Source organism: Colossoma macropomum, unplaced genomic scaffold (genome assembly GCF_904425465.1).
Source record: "Colossoma macropomum unplaced genomic scaffold, Colossoma_macropomum, whole genome shotgun sequence".
In the NCBI taxonomy this organism is placed as follows: domain Eukaryota; kingdom Metazoa; phylum Chordata; class Actinopteri; order Characiformes; family Serrasalmidae; genus Colossoma; species Colossoma macropomum.
In genome coordinates, this window is record NW_023494792.1 from 51,448,776 (window position 1) to 51,467,716 (window position 18,941).

The 18,941-nt window shown below is 37.5% G+C and overlaps 1 protein-coding gene and 1 long non-coding RNA gene across 6 annotated transcripts in view; one reads left to right on the plus strand and one right to left on the minus strand.

Annotated features, from left to right (window-relative positions):
* LOC118812471 (pendrin-like) lies at positions 1-12,782 on the plus strand. Its single transcript, XM_036577520.1, has 21 exons — positions 1-186; positions 1,538-1,675; positions 2,313-2,452; positions 2,532-2,642; positions 2,845-3,035; positions 4,074-4,238; positions 4,515-4,667; positions 4,859-4,941; positions 6,692-6,839; positions 7,090-7,203; positions 7,287-7,364; positions 8,457-8,552; positions 8,872-8,978; positions 9,214-9,283; positions 9,376-9,468; positions 9,596-9,691; positions 9,962-10,222; positions 11,028-11,082; positions 11,378-11,523; positions 12,385-12,468; positions 12,667-12,782. Exons 2-21 carry the CDS (start codon positions 1,551-1,553, stop codon positions 12,688-12,690), a joined length of 2,340 nt encoding a protein of 779 aa, XP_036433413.1. The 5' UTR covers positions 1-186; positions 1,538-1,550; the 3' UTR covers positions 12,691-12,782.
* Positions 10,140-18,941, minus strand: part of LOC118812478 — a 34,828-nt gene continuing 26,026 nt past the window's right edge. For 4 of the 5 annotated variants that reach the window (XR_005007545.1, XR_005007543.1, XR_005007544.1 and 1 more), the window contains 3 exons: positions 12,316-12,487; positions 11,357-11,468; positions 10,140-10,245 (listed from right to left, as the gene is read on the minus strand). This is a non-coding gene — a long non-coding RNA (uncharacterized LOC118812478). Of the gene's footprint in view, positions 10,246-11,356; positions 11,469-11,615; positions 11,652-12,315; positions 12,488-18,941 lie in introns of all 5 variants that reach the window. The other variant, XR_005007547.1, reaches the window with a different exon arrangement.

The window sequence follows — 18,941 nt, forward strand, 5'->3', positions numbered from 1 at the left end:
AGAAGAGCAAGAGGAAGAAGTAGTAGTAGAAGAAGAAAGGACCACTATTGTCTGCCATTTCAATTTATGGACACCATGTATAACATGAAGTGCACCTGCAGTTATATCTAAACCAAGTCATGGAGGACCTACATTTTCCTCCTGCAAGTTCAAACTGATGCGAGAAGTTCAAACGTGAATTTACAGGTAAGATTTTCTACATTTACATGTAAATAGGGAATTACAGTTTATTGTATTAAGAACTGCATTGTATCACAAAAAGAAATATATCTACATAATACAGTATGACTTGGCTGGTTTAAGAGGAACATGTATCATATTTTCAATATGATGCATAACTTTAACAGCAATACCAACTTTACAAATTAAATCCTTAAAAATAAAGAAGCCAAAGGGTTCTTTGAAGCAGTACCATAGATGAACCATTTTTTGGTCCATTAGTCATTTTTGTAAAGGCGACGTGCGAGTGTGAAGAGCCTTTTTAAGCTTTAACAAATCTACACATGCTAAAGTTCTATCTACATCTCAGAACTGCACATCCAAGTTAAGAACCATTTAGAAATCTTTATTTTTTAAGAGTGTAGGGTTCTGATCCAGTGGCTTGTGAGCATTGCCCTAATGAGATGAAGGCTGCTCGCTTTACTCTGAATACAAACCCCCTCATTCAGGGCAATGCTCTGTGTTCTCCCCCTCTTTTGCTTTCCTCAGCTCAGAGGGGTTTCCTATATCAATAGGTGCAGAATGTTCAATAGAGACCTGGGAGGGTGGAGCGCGACTAGAAAGGAGTGGGATAGGGGGAGAGTCTCTTTTGGTCAGTTTTAATGTGTCTGTCTACACATTTATCTGTTCTTAGCTCTTGCTGAAGATAGAGGACAATTAATTAACAAACGCTCACAATATGAGACGTCCAGTATTTTTACACGTAAGGGAGTCTTTCTCTTAATTGCTGCAACTATTCACTCTTGCATTCCATTGAAAGCACTCTAAGCCTGCCTCTGTGTGTTATCAGAGAAATGGGTCTGAAATCAAAGTCTAAAATTCTAATTTAATGAGGTAGTCTACATGGATGTTATTGTGGCTACACTCTCAGAAATAAAGGTATGAAACTGTCACTGGGGCAGTACCCCTCTTTGTCACTAGGGTGGTATCCTTAAGGGTACATCTCAGCACCTTTAGTCAGGGAACATAATTGTACCATAATCCACTGAAATTATATTTTCTGAGTTGTATTAACTCCACACACCTTGTCTCGACTCCACGCTTTTTATTTTGTTGTTCTGTTTTTAAACATTAGGCTATGAAAAGTATAAATATGTATTTTTCCTCTGGGAAAAACTTATTTAAGGTTCACAACTGTTGTACCTTTGAGGGAACTTTTACATTGTTTGTACCTTGATGAATGAAAAATGTACCTGCACAGAACCTATATTTCTAACAGTGTACTGGCAGTTCTATCCAAAGCTGTTATCTGTGTGGTCATTTCAAAATCCAAAACATCTAACCACTAACATGAAAAATGTCTGACATTCAAAATCAGGTTACCTTTCAGGATGGACAGCCAGAACCAATACTGCGTGTCCCGGCCCATCTACTCCACCCGTGCCTTCGAACATGTCAATGAGAAGCAAGTCCGGGAGACTAAAACTGTTAAAGAGAGGCTCAGGAATTCCGTCAAGTGAGTCTGCTTAAAGGGTGAAATGCAAAGCCACAGTTTTTTCATTTAAAGGGCCTATATCTTAGAACCCTGAATTTGCTCTGCTTATTTTAAATAAGAGTTTGATGTACTATGTAAAACTTATAACATACCGTTCACTCCCCAGTCCATATCTAGAACCTAAACTGCAAAAAACACTCATTTTGAATGAATGCGGTGGGATGTCACAACTATGAACCCATTTACATATGACCCACCTTTCAACCAACAGCAGTTTAGCTCACCCACTCATGTTGAAGTGATTTGGGAGTGTTGTTGCTGTAGACAACTTATTGTAGCAAAGATTTGGGAAAAATGATTAAATATGTGCTGTTCCTGGCAGTCAAGAAGAAAACGCATCATTGCAGCTTTCCTAAGGCTCAGTGGTCATTTATATATATCAGTCCTAAAGGCAGAGTAACAAAATAGACTGTTTAATCCTAAGGTATAAAAAAAGGAGAAAATGTGCCTTTGAGACTGACATCCAAAATATTCTGGTACTTAAAAAAATATAAGTCAATAAGTAAAATAGTGGCCCTTTAACTTAACTCATAACAAATGTCTTTTTATTCACCACTGTACACCACAGCACTTAATGTGTGTGCCTGCTTCATTGCAGATGCTCTCCTAAACTAGTCACACGGATAATTAAGAAGTTTTTCCCAATCCTTGATTGGCTCCCGATATATCAGCTCAAGCAATGGCTTCCTGGTGATATAGTAGCAGGAGTCACCACCGGAATGGTGTGTGCTTTACAAGGTAAGTACTGTTCTGTGAATAAGTTTCCAGTCTGCAAAAAAAATGTGTTGCTCAAAGGCATCTCTCTTTTTTCCCACAGGCTTGGCGTACTCACTGCTAGTTGGTGTTCCTCCAGTGTATGGACTCTATGCTGCGTTCTTCCCAATCCTCACCTACTTCATTCTGGGCACTTCTAGACATCTATCTGTGGGTAGGTCTCTCTTCCACACTGGATAATAGTGATATGAATTCCGGACCTTTTATTTGATCCTCACAGGCACCATCACTGCTTCTGAAACAGGCCTATTAGATGAGTCTGGTAGTGAGAAGCTGTATTCCCTGTTCTCCACTCACACTGACACAGAGAGTTAAGCCTTTGTTTAGTAGTTTTGTTCATGCTTTTCCCCTTGCAGGTCCTTTTCCGGTCACTTGTCTAATGCAGGGAGCTGTGGTGTTCAGTCTTGCTCCTGATGAGCTGTTCTTGTATAAAGGGAATACAACAGGTGTAAATGGGACAGCAACGATGGTGGTGAATACAACAGCAAGGGATGCCGCGAGACTCTCAATAGCGGCCTCTATGACTGTGCTAATAGGACTGTTTCAGGTATGGCTAAAATTTTTGCCAGTTCTAAAATGAAGTAAAAGTGGAACTTGATGAAATCAAGCATATGATGTAGGAGTGTGCTAATGGTGTAACAAAGTGCTAAAAGGGTACATGTGCAGAGTATGGCATCTCTCCATAAATACAGTTCATTTTACTTTCAACAAAGGGAATTCAGCCATGGTCAATTAAGGAAAACAAAAGAATGACACAGGAGGACGTAATATATGTGTAACTAAACACTATACAGATGTCGTTAATGAACAAAAAAGGGCTTGGGGGTGGAGCCAGGACAGGAGATCCATGATGAGTGGGTTCTCTTAGGCTCTGTTCATTCTTGGTATTAACATCTGTTGAGTGATCTGATCATAACATTGACAGCGAATCTTGTAGCTGTTTACATTTGCATGCATCTCAAATGTGTTTCCCGTCCCGACATGTGATCACGTGATTCGTGAGCGGAGGAAGTGTATCAAGCACCTTTACTACATCGGTCTCTCGTTGTGTTTGCCCTAAGAATCCTTATCCATATAAATGTAAGAGCTGTTGCAAGTGTGCAGGTCACTTTAAACTTGCAAACAAAGAGGAGAAGAGACAAAAAATAAGCTATGCAGCTGCTTTCGTCTCTACAGCGATGATGCAGCTGATTAGGGTGGTCCTCTGAAGCTGTTTTGGTGCATCAAGACACTTTAGCATTCACACTGTAAATTTTATATGATCATACATGTCCCTGAACTCTTTCAAAGGTGGTTTGAGTGAACTCAGTTGCACTTACTGCTGTCCACTTGTGATCAGATCATGTTAATGACAACTTTGAATTAGGCCAACACAACATTAGTTTTGAAACAAAAGGCATTATCTATAATTAAATGAAGTAGCTGCATTATAAAAGTAAAATGATTACTCCTACAGCTTGGAATGTTCAAATTATCCCAAGTGAAGAGACAGCTGAATTTCTTCTGGAAATTGGGCCCAGGTGTTATTAAAGAATTGTTCCTTTCTGTAATAATGTAAATATTTCTATATTTTCTGGTTTTCTAGTTTGGCATGGGTGTGGTCCAGGTAGGCTTCCTGGTGCGATACCTGTCTGACCCACTGGTAGGAGGCTTCACCACAGCAGCAGCTTTGCAAGTGGTCGTCTCCCAGCTAAAACTGATCTTTAACGTTCCTACCAACAACTACAACGGCATTCTGTCAATCTTTTATGTGAGTTTTGTGATATCACAAGCATCTGAACATCTGAGCATCATCACTTTGTAGCACAGTCATATATTATGCCTTTAATGACCCCTCACTTTATTTGGATCATTCAGAACGACTGTTACTGCTTTTAAGTAAATGAATCTTTAGTCAACTATTATTATGATTGATAGCAATTCTTACATCAGTTTGCACCAGCCAGTGACATCATAGCTTCTGCTTTATTTATTCATTCAGTTCAAGTTATTTTGCTGAGTTAACTTGCATTTTTATTTCTTTTAGACTATCGGTGACATATTTAAAAACATCAAGCAAACCAACATGGTTGACCTGATCGCTGGAGTGCTGACCATCATTGTAGTAATGCTTGTAAAAGAGTTCAACACCAAATTTCAGAAAAAGCTTCCAGTGCCTATCCCCATCGAAGTGATTGTGGTACGTACCTGCTTTATCCTACTGTTCTAAATTATGCTTATTCACACAAAAATAGCAAATAATTCTAGTAATTATTACATTAATAACTTCTTTTTGAAGCTAGATGAAAGAAAGTATGGTCTCTTGATGAGTTTGTTCTCATTATTTCTCATTGTAACTCCAGCCCTACTCTCTTTGATTCCCTCTGACAGACCATCATTGATGCAGGCGTGTCTTATGCAATGGACCTCAGCACCAATTATGGTGCTGGCATTGTTCGCACAATCCCAAGAGGGTGAGAGCACTGGTGGCTTACACCATGGAAAAGATCTTAAGTTGTGAACTTTGTCTGAACTTAGTATACACAAAGGATTTGAATATTTATGAAAGGCAAAGAAAGATATAAAACAGGGTTCATACACTTTTTAAACAGTTTGACTTTTCCATGACATTAAATGAAATTTCCACACCAAACATTTATCACAGTGCTGAGCAATATATCATCTATATCAGTATATTGTGAGATTAACATACCATACGATATTGCTTTTTAAGTTTTAGTGATATTTTGAACAATATATTTGATAGACAGATTTATTTTGTCCACTTTACTCATGTTATCCAAGCCCTGATATTATTAAGTTAACTGTTGAGTAATTTGCCTAAAATTAAAATTAAATTACTAAAAATGAGGAAACTCGGGATGCCTGAGTTCATAAACTTTATCAATGCTAAAAAATCTTCATAAAAAAATCATCACAAGATACCATGATGCTGTAATATATCTGTGATGATACTGTATTTTAACAATACCACAAGCACTAATTTAACATATGAATAACTTTGCTGTTCAGAGAGGAAAAAAGACCAGCATAATTTAAACATTAAAACACCCCAAGCACTCATTACCAGTAACCAGAATGCAGCTTAAATGGAATGACCACAACCCATCTGTGGATAGCCACACCAGGTTTAACACGCTGACCTTAGAGAATGGATATATCATTTTGCTCAAGTGCAAATCAATGGCTAATCAGTATTACAAAATACACATGCTCTGAATTAATGGAGCACTGATTAGCGCTTGATGTAGTGAGCAAAATGATACATCTGTTCTCTGAGGTCGAAGTGTTGAACCTGGTACAAATATCCACCGACGGGTCCAATTTCAGTTTCACTTGTAGTCTTTCCACACTCTCATGTGCAAATGCCCATCGGTTTCATTTGTAAAGAGCGGTTTTGAGACTTGCCAAAATACAGTCATGCCGTACATAATCATAGTGATTAGGATGGCACCATTCCCAATTACATTACCTTTAGCCCCAATTATATTAAATGCAGTAAGTTATCAATAACCCATAAGCCAGTGAAAAGAGTACGCTAACTTAAGCTCTATTTGGATGGGATTATTTTTACATAGTGAGGGGATGTAATATATTTATTAGGCGACCAAATTCCATGATTTTTCCAATGTTTAATATTTTGCATAACTTTTCCATAATATATTTCATGACTTGGTAACACTTTATTTGAGTGGTCCTTTGTAGATGATTAATAAAGCCTTAACAGATTATCAGTAACACATCAACAACATATCAGTGACGTAGCAGCAGTGAAGCATCTGAACACATTGAAGTAAATATCTTGTAGATGTTCTGTTGATACATTACTTACATTAAGTAGATGTATTGTTAACATGTTACTTCCATTATGGAAAACCTAACCTTACCCAACCTTACCCTGACCCTGGCCCTAATCCTAACCCTAACCTTAACTTCAACCCAAAACCTAATCCTAACCCTCATATGTTTTTGACATGTTACTGAGAGTCCGTTGAGTGTTTATTTAATCTAAATAGGACCATTCAAAACGTGTCAACCATAACTTTTCCATAATATTCATGACTGTATAACCCCTGTAGAAATGTTACTGACTGTAACATATGACCTATGACCGCAATGGAAACTTTAAGCCTTCAATTGTATGAAGAAAAAGCATCAGATGACATTATAGTATGCATGTGTATGTGTGTTTATGTTCAACAGGTTTATTCCACCCCGTTCACCAGATGTGTCACTCTTCAACAGTTTTGCGGGCCCTAGTTTTTCCACAGGAGTGGTGTCTTATGCCATAGCAATATCAGTAGCTAAAGTCTACGCAGCAAAACATGACCTCGTAGTTGACGGCAGTCAGGTATGTGTGCATGTGCAGGAGTAAATATCACCTATAAAATGCGCAGATGTGAATATTATTTTTGACATAAGCGATAGAGCACACTGACCGACCTTACAAAGGTCACCATTACCTGCTACAACAGAGATAAAGAAGCTGGTGGAAACAGTGACTCCCATCACTGAGGAATGCAGATCAGAGCTTCGGAACACACTGTAAAATCTGAAGCTGTTCTCTCAGTTTCTAACCAGCTTCTCCCCTTTTCTGATAGGAGCTGATAGCCTTTGGCATCAGCAACATTTTCTGTGGCTGTTTCTCAGGATTTGTGGCCACTACTGCACTGTCACGCACAGCAATACAGGAGAGCACAGGAGGGAAAACTCAGGTATGGAAACACACAAACACACATGTATAAATACAAGTCATGAATGTTGAAATCTGTTATACTGACTGATGTGCCTGATACAGGTGGCAGGGATAATATCAGCTCTGATGGTGCTGATAGTGATTGTGGCTCTTGGGCCTCTGCTTCAACCTCTACAGAAGGTACGTAAAAGGGCTGCAGAATATGAAATGAATATCTGTCTGCAGAGCCACAGAACCACATTTTCATGCCAGCAGTTTCACTCTAGAAGGTATAGAAGAGCATACGCTGACACTTGTTTTGTTTTTTTTCTTAGCAAGTTTTAGGGCCTTCAACATTTCAGTTGTTTTATGTGGGTTTCCAATAATTTTGTGATAAATTTGCATTGGGCTAACGTTTTATTTCAGGCTTTAGGCAAAAACAAACTTTGGTTTGAACACATATATAGATTCACAGGGTAAATATTACACAAGCCAAAGCTTATGTGGCCTGGGTGAACTAATGGGTTATGTAGACATATAGCTCAATTAACTTATCCTTAATACGGGGCCTTTATGTGTACACTTACATTACATTTGCAGGAACAAAACTTTACCTTAAGCAGGCTTAAACTGAGCATAACGTTAAGCTTTAGGCTAAAACAAAGTTTAGTTTTTGAACATATCTCTGCTGAAAAACCCATAGAAACCATCGAGTGTTTATTTTGGTTTCTGATGGCTTCGTAGTGTGTTTTGGTTTATGGTTTAACTGCTTACCAGTGGTTGATTCATATATTGGCGACGGTATCCCTTCCTGTATGGTAATATGTATGATGACACATACAACCAGCACAAACAGTCGCTGTTTACATCAGAGACGTTATAAATGAGGAGACCAGCCACTGGTTGAAATACAATTGGGAACTTTGTTTACATGGCACAATCGCGCTGTCCTTTTGCACATGCATTCCACTGGCCTGAAACCGCTAGAGTGAAACTGCGGGTGTAAATCTGCGGTTCTGCGACTCTGCAGTCAGACCCTCCTCAATTTAAAGGGGATAGCAGTATAGTTTTAAACATAAAGGTGCAGAAGTGGGTTCCTTCGAGTGATGCCTTAGGGGCCATGTCTGTTCCTCTAAAAGAACATTTAGACACATATCCAATGTAGTATGACCCCCTACGTCCATCCTGACCTGCACAACACTGACTTAACCAGCCACGTTTAAATATGAATATGACATGATACAATCATGCAGTTAAACACTTAACTTTCTATTCCTTCTCTTGGATGTCCAGTCAGTGCTGGGGGCCATTATTGTTGCCAACCTGAAAGGAATGTTCATGCAGGTGCATGATGTGCCCATACTGTGGAGGAAGAACAAGACAGACTGTGTAAGTCGAAATACATACACGCAAAGTATGAAGAATATGAGTAATACAGAAACAAATGCTTGTCAGTGAATTTGAACCATGAACCATGACAGATTAACTATTTGGACTCCAAGTCAAAATATTTGATATAATTATATACTATAAAAGTGCCTTTTCATTGACAATTGTGCAAACAGAACATTGTAAAATTTACAAGACAGCATTGGACTGTGGTGATAAAGTCAGATAAAACAGAAAAAAAGCTTGAAGTTTCTTATCTACAGTCTGACTACAGTGTAAAAGTGTACAAATTCTGACACAATCTTGTACAATCCCACAGTTTATTTGGGTGTTTACATGTATTGCCTGCATCATCCTGGGACTGGATGTGGGTTTGCTGGCTGGCGTAATATTTGAGCTGGGCACTGTGGTTATTAGGACACAGTTGTAAGTAGCCTTGGCATCCTATAAATAGCATTTTATTGCATCCTAAAAAAGTCTGATATGCAAAAAATTTTCTGAAGTAGTAACAATTACAAATTATTTTACTACACAAATCAGTTTCAATAAAAAACATGGGCAGAAAAAGTATTCTGAACAAAAAAATGATAATGTATTCAATTTTTTTTATAATCTATTGTGCATGGTGCAAACTCTTGTTCATTTATAATTTTCTCTGTAGTCCCAACTGCTCAACACTTGGAAATGTACCCAGCACAGAAATTTACAAGAATATGAAAGACTACAAAAATGTAAGAAAATACAATGTTACATGCCTTTATTTCCATTCACTCAGATATTTCTCTTTACACAAGGCATAAAACTGATGTTATTTGCCTCTCAGATTATTGAGTGTCCTGGAACGAAGATTTTCAAATGCGCAGCACCCATATATTTTGCCAACATTGAATACCTCAGAGACCAGATAAAACATACAGTGAGTTGAATTTGTTCTTAAATTCTTAGTAATTTTTGCACCAATTTTCTAGATTTTAATGATTTTTTATTGGTATATTGACATTTTTAACTAAATTCCTACGTGCACTTTTACTGTCCTTCAACAGGTGGGATTTAATGCAGTACGAGTGTTTAAGAAAAGGAACAAAGCACTGAAGAAGATTCACCAGTTAATTAAAAAAGGGAAACTGAAAGTCACTGAGGTACACAAACAGCCACAGAGCACAGTGAATACCACAATAACGTTTATTTACAAGCATTTATTTTTCATTTAAATTGCCGAAACCTTCTACGAAGTAATGATTTTCTTAAAATTTTAACATATTATTAGTTACAATGAACATTAGAATGATAACGAAGGATATTATGTTCTGGTCTCTGAAACTCATCATACTCAAAACCGATGACTAAATGTGCAACTTTGTGTAATCTGAAACATATTTTCTCCTGACCTTTCACAATGTCTGCTGCAGAATGGGTTGGTGCCAGTGGCCCCTCTGGGTGTGGACAATGAGGCATTTGAGATTGAGCGGGACCCTGAACAAGTGGAAGGTGGGGCTCAGCAAGAAGTGAAGGGTGGGGCTCGTCCAGCAGCGGAAGTGGAAGTGCAGGTGGACTGGAATTCCGCACTGCCTGTCAGTGTGACAGTCCCTAAAGTCAACATCCACAGCTTGGTGATGGATTTCACTTCTGTCTCCTTCCTGGACGTAATGGCTGCGAAGTCTCTAAAACTGGTGGGTCCTCAAAATAACTGTTTCTTCAGTAAGACAGAGAAAAATGGATTAAACTGATATTTAAGAATTTTTGAAGCATGAAAAACATCCTGAATGGTTTCTTACAGTTTTGTGTAGTTGGAAGAATTGTAAATGTAACACTGACATTAGTGATACTCAGGCAAATGCAAGTGAAATCCATTTAATGAAAACACTTAAAAAGGAAGACTCTACCAATTCTTGCAGGCATCAAGATAGCAATCTAGTGTTCTACTACTGCATCCTTACACTGCCATAGACTAAATGGCACCTGATATGTCACAGAAGTTTTCCACCTGGCATTAGGTTTTGGAAAAGGCCTTGGTGCCAGGCAGGTTCTTCGAGAGGAACTGTCACTTTGGTATACTTCTATCCAGTTCTAACTATAAAAGACCTTTTTAGATGTTAAGAAGAATAATTCTGAAGGTTTCAGGAGCGTGTCAATGGGTGGGCTGGGGTGGGCATTTCCCACCTGGAGATAAGTCTTGCCCACTCAGAGGAATCATCTTCCCATACAATAAAAACTATAAAAAATACATGATTATAGCTATTTTTTGAGTGTTCATCGTTTTTTATCATTGATAATTTTACTATTGCTCATCTAAAATGCACTGCTTTCCTACTGGCCGTTTTGAAGGTGTGGGTGTGCTTCACATATGCGGTACAGACATGGTGAAGTGAACTGCTAATCAGTATTTTTCTCAGAGCTCAAAAGTAACAGTTTATAGTGTCAGTCTTTCATGAATTGATCAGTCAGTGATTCATCATCTGTCTTCACTTTTCACAGATCATAAAGGAATTTATGCGCATTGGAGTCAATGTCTACCTTGCAGGCTGTGATGGTATGGCTTGGGTCTTACAATACAGTATAGAGAATACAGTACTCTTGAAATGTGTAGTATGGCAAACAAATTTCTCTTTAATGACAGTTTGTTTTGCACTGTAAATGGTACTGTCTGTAAAAGATAATGGCATTATCTGCTTTTACATGCCAAAAATTGTACTTCACTATTTTTAGGAAAAGCTTAGAAAATTTCTAAACAAGAAATACAACAACATTCAAAATCGTAGCTAACTTAGATTCAGGGGAAGATAATGAACGGTATATATCTTTACCCTAAGTTATAATTCTTGCAGATGACATCATCATGAAGATGGAGTCCATGGGTTTCTTTGATGAGGTGGTGAACAGAGGCCTGCTCTTCCTCTCTGTTCATGATGCCATTCTCTACATCAAAATGGAAACCAGCAGTGAGAGTTCAGATGACTCAATGGCAGAGAAGGTACCTGAGACATTATTGCCCTCATGACCAACATTGTCAAAAGCCTGCTTGAATATAGTACATACATTAGGAATGTTTTCAGATACACTCACATCATGGTAGGTGAGGGCTGATGTGATGCTAAGAATCTAGCGATTTCCATGAGATGCCATCACTTGGTCATATTTTGCCATCAGAATTTCCATTTTCCATTTCAGTGAAGAGTGTTTTCAAACACAGTTCAGATTTTGTCTCACATTAAAAACACAGAAATGTGATCAAGCACATTGGACATCTCTCTGAAAGAATCCACTCAAACTCATCTTATGTGGCACCAATTTGTAACCTATGGAAGTGCAGAGAGGCCATAAGGTAGTTATAATTTTCTGTATTGTTATCTTGAGATAACAAGTTAACTATCTTGTTATCCTGCAATAACAAAATTTGTTATCTTAAGATAAAAAGTTAATTATCTTGTGATCTCAAGATAGCAAAGTTGTTATCTTGAAATACTGAGTTGGTTATCTTGTTAACTTAAGATAACAAAGTTGGTATTTTGAGATAACAAGTTAATTAACAAGGTTGTTATCTTGAGATCACAAGATAAATTAACTCTTCATCTCAAGATAACAATCCAGAAAATTATTGCAACAGCTTATGGCCTCTCTGGACTTCTGTAAAAACCCTAGCACTAGCATCTTATGATTCCTGAGAGATCTACCGCTTTGCCACTTAAACAATAAAAACCACATTCTCTCTGTCCTGTTCCATCATGAAGCTGGAGTGATGTTTTACTATACTTTACAGCCTTACCTGAGTTGTTAATGTATGCTTGAGAATCTTTTCCTCATCTTAACCTCTTGCACCTCTTCCAATGTCCAGATTTCACAGATGCAGGATGACAAAGCACCACCACCTTTCACAGAAGATGAAGACTTGATTGAGACCTACGACAACCAGCACTTGGTGAGCTCCTGCACCCCTTCTGCAGAGTTAAAAGAATAGCTAGATTAGAACCAAATTTAGGGGCTAATAGCTATTACTAGTATAAAGTAAATTACTTCTTTTTAGTAATGTTTACAGCTTTTTGATCCCACAACATAAATTATTTTATGAAGTGATACATTAATTTGTTTAAACAAAATGATTCTGTTTCTTTCTCAGGCTATCCATGGACTCTCAAGCTGAGCCTAAACCATTTCCTTTTTGGACTTAGAACAGTAGAGTAAAGAACACATGACTTACAATATCTTTTTTGGGGGGCACATGCAGCCTGAAGGAGCTTCATCATCTTCAATGTTATTATCTTCAAACAACATTAAGAACCGTAGCTACATATTAATTTACCACTAAGTTAAGTCCTGGACCAGGATTTTCAGATGTTTCTGAGAGTGTCACTCATTTCACTGATGATGTTTTAAAAGCAAGAAAATATTCCGGTGGTAACCTAGTACAATGAATGAATGAATGAATGAATTTGTTTATTTTTTACACAATGTGTAGCACTTAAAATTTGCACTACCACTCCTCTTAGAATACGTAACATTACCAAACATAACTCTCTCCGCAAGACAATGTTGACTTGAGAGACTAAGTTATTCCTGTGTTGGTATCATTGATTGTACTATTGGTTTTTAGCCATCCGTGTTTTTAATCCTAAGTTTTCAACAGGAGCAACATGGTATGCAGCCAGTGAAGATTTAAACTCACTTCTGGGCTCCTTATTGACCATTTACTTATAATTACTCTCCTTCTGAATAGACTTGCAATCATTTTACTGCGCTTACAGTTCACAAGATTACGCTTGTGGCTTATTAACTTGGTTAACTTTTTGCTTTATTGTTGTGTTGTGCTTTAACACCCTGATATAAACATATATCCCTGCCTGTTATATTTTTTCATCTGTGTAGGATATCATTCGAAATTAAGATTTGGTTCAACATATTAAGCACAAGCAAGCCTGATTTTAAGCCAACAAAAGCAGTTTTTCTTTTAAAACTCTAAAATTATTTTTTCTTATCTATGTACAAAGTGCTGTTGCTCTTAGTGTCTATATGTTGTAATAATATTGTAATTATACTACACTGTAATATTAATGTATCTATGTTTTTCTTGTTATGTAATCTTACCTAAATACACTCTATGTCTGCAAATACCTTTTTGAGTGTTATTAGCAACTCAGTGTGTAGCATGTAAAGAACAGAAGTGAAAACCTGTGAGAAGCCTTTATCTTATAAGAAATTTTCATGTAAGAAATTATTTCACATACATCACATTAGTACAACCCCATTTCCAAAAAAGTTGGGATGCTGTGCAAAATGTAAATAAATACAAAAATCAATGATGTGCAAATCATTTAAACCCTATATTTCATTGAAAATAGTACAAAGACAACAAATCAAATGTTGAAACTGATAAATTTTATTGTTTTTTTGAAAAATATATGCCCATTTTGAATTTGATGCCAACAACATGCTCCAAAAAAGTTGGGACAGGGGCATGTTTATCACTGTGTTTCATCACCTCTTCTTTTAACAACCCTCTGTAAGTGTTTGGGAACTAAGGAGACCAATTGCTGTAGTTCTGAAAGTGAAATGTTTTCTCATTTTTGCTTAACATAGGATTTCAGCCGCTCAACAGTTTGGGGGCTCATTTGTATTTTTCATTTCATAAACCTCCAAATGTTTTCACCGGTGACAAGTCTGGACTGCAGGACCCGGACTCTTAATACAGAACCATGCTGTTGTAATACATGCAGAATGTGGTTTGACATTGTATTGCTGAAATAAGCAAGGTCTTCCCTGGAAAAGACATCAACTGGATGGCAGCATATGTTGCCAAAACATGTATATACCGTTCAGCATTAATGGTGCCTTCACAAATGTGCACATCACCCCTGCCATGTGCACTAATGCACCACTATACCATCATGAACACTGGCTTTTGAACTGTGTGCTGATAACAAGCTGAGTGGTCTTTAGCCCGGAGGACACTGTGTCCATGATTTCCAAAAAGAAATGCAAATGTTGATTTGTCAGACCACAGGACACTTGTCCACATCCCCTCAGTCCATTTTAAATGAGCTCGGGCCCAGAGAAGGCGGCTGTGTTTCTGGATCCTGTTTATTTATGGTTTCTTCTTTGTGTTTTAGAGTAGCAGCAACAAACTGTTTTCACAGACAGTGTTTTTCAAAAGTTTTTCTGAGCCCATACAGTAATATCCACTACAGAATCATGTCTGTTTTTAATGCAGTGCTGTCTGAGGGCCCAAAGATCATGGCCAGCAATACTGGTTTTTGGCCCTTGCATACAGAGATCCCTTGCATACAGAGATTTCTCCAGTTACTCTGAATCATTTAATGTTATTATGTACAGTAGATGATGAAAAGCAAAGGTTCTTTGCTATTTTACGTTGAGAAACGTTATTCTTGAATTGTTGCACTATTTGCTCACACAGAGTCTTTCACAGAGTGGTGAACTCCTCTTCATCTTTACTTCTGAAAGACTCAGCCTCTCTGGGATGCTCTTTTATACCCAATCATGTTACTGACCTGTTGCCAATCAACCACCAGGTGTTTTTTTTAAGCATTACACAACTTTAACAGCCTTTTGTTGCCCCCGTCCCAACTTTTTTGGAACATGTTGCATGAAAGACAGAGAAGATGAAGGCACAAGAAAACTTACGTTTATGTGAAGGGCGAAGAATAGCCTTAGTTAATTTCTAGTTTTTACCTTGTAAGCTTAAAAAAATGGTTCTTCACAGGTTCTTTAGCAAAGAAAATGGTTCTTTATAGAACTTATGAACTCTCTTTGCACCATGAAAAGGTTCTTCAGATTGATTGAAAATGTGCATCAATGTGCTATAGATGGTTCTATATAGAACCTTTTTGAAAAGGGTTCTAAATAGCAACCAAAAGGGTTCTTCTATTGTTACAAGCTTGACATCAAAATAATAGAAGAACCTTTTGGGTGCTATATAGAACCATTTTCAAAAAAGGTTCTATATAGAACCATCAACAGCACATTCTTCATCAATTTAAAGAACGCTTTCATGATGCAAAAAACCCTTTAATCATGCAAAAGTTCTTTTGAATGTTTATAGTTCTATAACGAATCATAAAGAACCCTTGAAGAACCTTCTTTACCTTCTTTTTTAAGAGTGTAAGCGTATTTTTAGTTATGGCTCATATTCAAGCTTAAAACATGATTTTATGAGAGCTTAAAACACTGTTATCACTGAATTAAAAAATCAAATGCAAATTTATCAAATTTAACTTGAACTGTGGTCAAGTGTGTGACTGAAATCTTTAGAAACATACCAAAGGATTAATTTGTATAAGGTGTTAAGGTTTAATTTAAGCTTTGTGTCCAAAAGTAAAAATACAACTGACAAAAAATGACTATCGTTCACTCTTTTATGAAAATTGCAGTGGTGGGATTTTCAAGAATCTCATATGCTGCTATTAAAGGAAATGGAAACAGTACTTCAGATGTCCTCTTTGTGAAGAAATTGATTTCAAATACGACCCCATTTCCAAAAAAGTTTGGATGCTGTGCAAAATGTAAATAAAAACATAATTCAATGATGTGCAAATCATTTAAACCCTATATGTAATTGACAAATAGTACAAAGACCGATCAATTTTATTGTTTTTTGAAAAATATATGCCCATGTTGAATTTGATGCCAGCAACACGTTCCAAAAAAGTTGGGACAGGGCCAACAAAAGGCTGGTAAAGTTGTGTAATGCTTAAGACACGGGGAGAACATGCAAAGTCCACACAGAAAGGATCCTGGTCGCCCAGCTGGGAATCAAACCCAAGCCCTTCTTGCTGTGAGGTGACAGCGCTACCCAAAAGGGTCTGCGTGGGTTTCCTCCAGGTGCTCCAGTTTCCTCCCACTGTCCAAAGACATGCAGTCAGGCCAGTTGCATATGTTAAATTGTCCCTAGGTGTGATTGTGCGTGTGAATATATATGTCTGTCTGACTGCCTGTGCAATGGACTGGCGACCTGTCTAGGGTGTTTCCTGCCTTCCGCTCATTGACCGCTGGGATAGGCTCCAGCTCCCCCCACAACCCAGAAGGATAAGCAGCTTAGAAAATGTGCATGTGTGTGTGAGCGGATCCAACCCCTTTTTTCTAGACTTCATGCCTTGCCTCTGGTTAAGGGGCTCTAACCTTTGCTACAACATGTCACTGAATGCTGTGAGGATTTAACCTACAATTAATTGCATGTAAATTAATCCTGACATTGGATTAAGCAGATCAAATTGACTGAACTTGTGGTAAAACTTAAAAAATGTTTTGCTGTTCTGATTGGTTTCATCAGTTCAAATAGCCTTGGCTTAATGCTGCTAGACAATGGACAAAAGACATGGATGACTGAATTCTTCCAACATATACCCTTCAAATGGCACCATTCAGTTTGAGCAGTGCTGAAAAGCCACATTATCCTGGCTACAGTACAGTATTATCCAGTGGAGTGGTTCAACAATTTGACAGATTTCATTTGTCCTCTGTACATAAATTTAACATAAATCAAACTCCATTTGTTATAATGCAATGATACAACCACTGCATCAGAAAATGTTGTTATCTTTAGAAGTGTACAGTCAAAGCAAATGCTGCTAAGTTCAGCAACCATAATGTGTTAACTGGGTCATGCCCCAGTTCCTGCGGGATCAAGATAACATCAGACGGAAACAAGGACTTCCCTATGGTCCAGGTTCACTCCGTTCCGTTAAATGAAACAAGAAAGAGTGAACTACTGTCTGGTGTTTGTCTATGTCTGTCCAGCTTTAAGGCTCCTTGAACACGTTTCCTAAACTGTTTCAGCATCACCTCTTATTTTCTTATATTTCACCTTCGCAAAAAAGCGATAGTGTAGCACTACATATGAAACCTGGGTCTTCTGTTACAAAGTTTGTATGACTAAATGTCCCACTAGAGGGAGACAAAGTTGTGTTATTTGTGAATAAAGACAGGCATCGTCTGATCCTTTATGAAAAATATTTATCCACAACACAGTCAAGTAAACATGAATCTGATGGAATAATGCACTGTCTGATAAAACTCCAGTCAGCCAATCTGACTAAGATCAGTTAGTTGGTAGATTGGTGGTTTTAAATTATAATTTTATACAACTTCATACACATTTTCAGTAAATTACTTTGTGTAATCATCTGTGTAAGCAACAACTTGTGCATTTTGTGTATTCATATAGACCTATGTATCTTAATGTAAGTAAATGTGTATTTTTGTATGTTGATGTACAAAGTATTTTAATCAGTAATCTTTTTATGTTAAATACTGTTGTGTCCCAGATTGTTAAGATCTTTATGAACTTTAAATGAAGCACATTTTCTTGAAACATCACATTACAGTGGTAAAATCTATATCATTTTGATTCTGGCAGCAACAGTGTGCTGACTGTTCATCTGTTGTTTTTCACATATTCTTTCAAACAAGCACTTGTATTTTATGGATATATACATACAGTAATAGTCAATATTTACAGTAACAGGGAGACTGTCCCAAACTGTACAAATGAGGTTCTGTGTACATGTATATAGCAATTCACTCAATAAATACTGGATGTTTTAAATCCATTGTACAATAAAAGCACAGCAATGCTGTAAGTGAGGATTTGAGTGTATGGGAACTGGGAGTGCTGGCTAAGAGTCAGTCTGATATCACAGCTCCCTGTGGACACAGCAACACGATAAGCTTCTGTTACAGCCCAAGCAGGGATCAGCAAATGGCAAGCCAGGTTTTAGTCATGCATTAAGACAAAAGCATTACAAACCCAGCTAAATAATGCTGACTACGTGCACGCAGAGTAGGTGCATACTTTAAGTAGTTTCCAGCAGGGCATTTAATTACTTTTTGTCCATTGCATCTCTCTAGCACACAGGGTACAGATAGTTCAATAAAGACCTGGGAAAGTAGTTGTCTATTGGCAAAAGGCAGGCTAGATTTGTGAGTATGAAAAGTTTTTTATAGTTTCTAATAGGAAATTTAATGATTTTTTGTCGATTTGTCTAAAGCCAATTGTGAATTCAACATGAAAGCTCTTACATGTACACACACTGCATAACACACATGCAATACATATATTTGTGTTAACCTTTATGACCTGTCTCTAAACCAACACATACTACACATACATACACAGTCAGTCACTCACACACACACAATTCTCACTCTTATCCCTGCCAGTCACATACACATAAACGCAAGGCTCACACTGTCGTGTTTTGAGGTATCTGACCTAGTTGGAAACCATTCTTAAGGAGACTCGTACTGAAACTGAGTGAGTTGAATAGAAGTTTCACCATGGAGGCAAGTTCCAGAATAAGTGGCTCTAATTAAACAGTCAATCTAGTTCTACACAGCACAAGCTAGCAAAAGCCAAAACGTGAGGAGATGTTCATCAAAATA

Coding starts and splice junctions, on each gene's coding strand:
- LOC118812471 (XM_036577520.1), top strand. CDS start 1,551: ATGGACAGCCAGAACCAATACTGCGTGTCCCGGCCCATCTACTCCACC. Junction 7,204..7,286: donor GCACAGGAGGGAAAACTCAG/GTATGGAAACAC, acceptor TGCCTGATACAG/GTGGCAGGGATAATATCAGC. Junction 11,083..11,377: donor CTACCTTGCAGGCTGTGATG/GTATGGCTTGGG, acceptor TAATTCTTGCAG/ATGACATCATCATGAAGATG.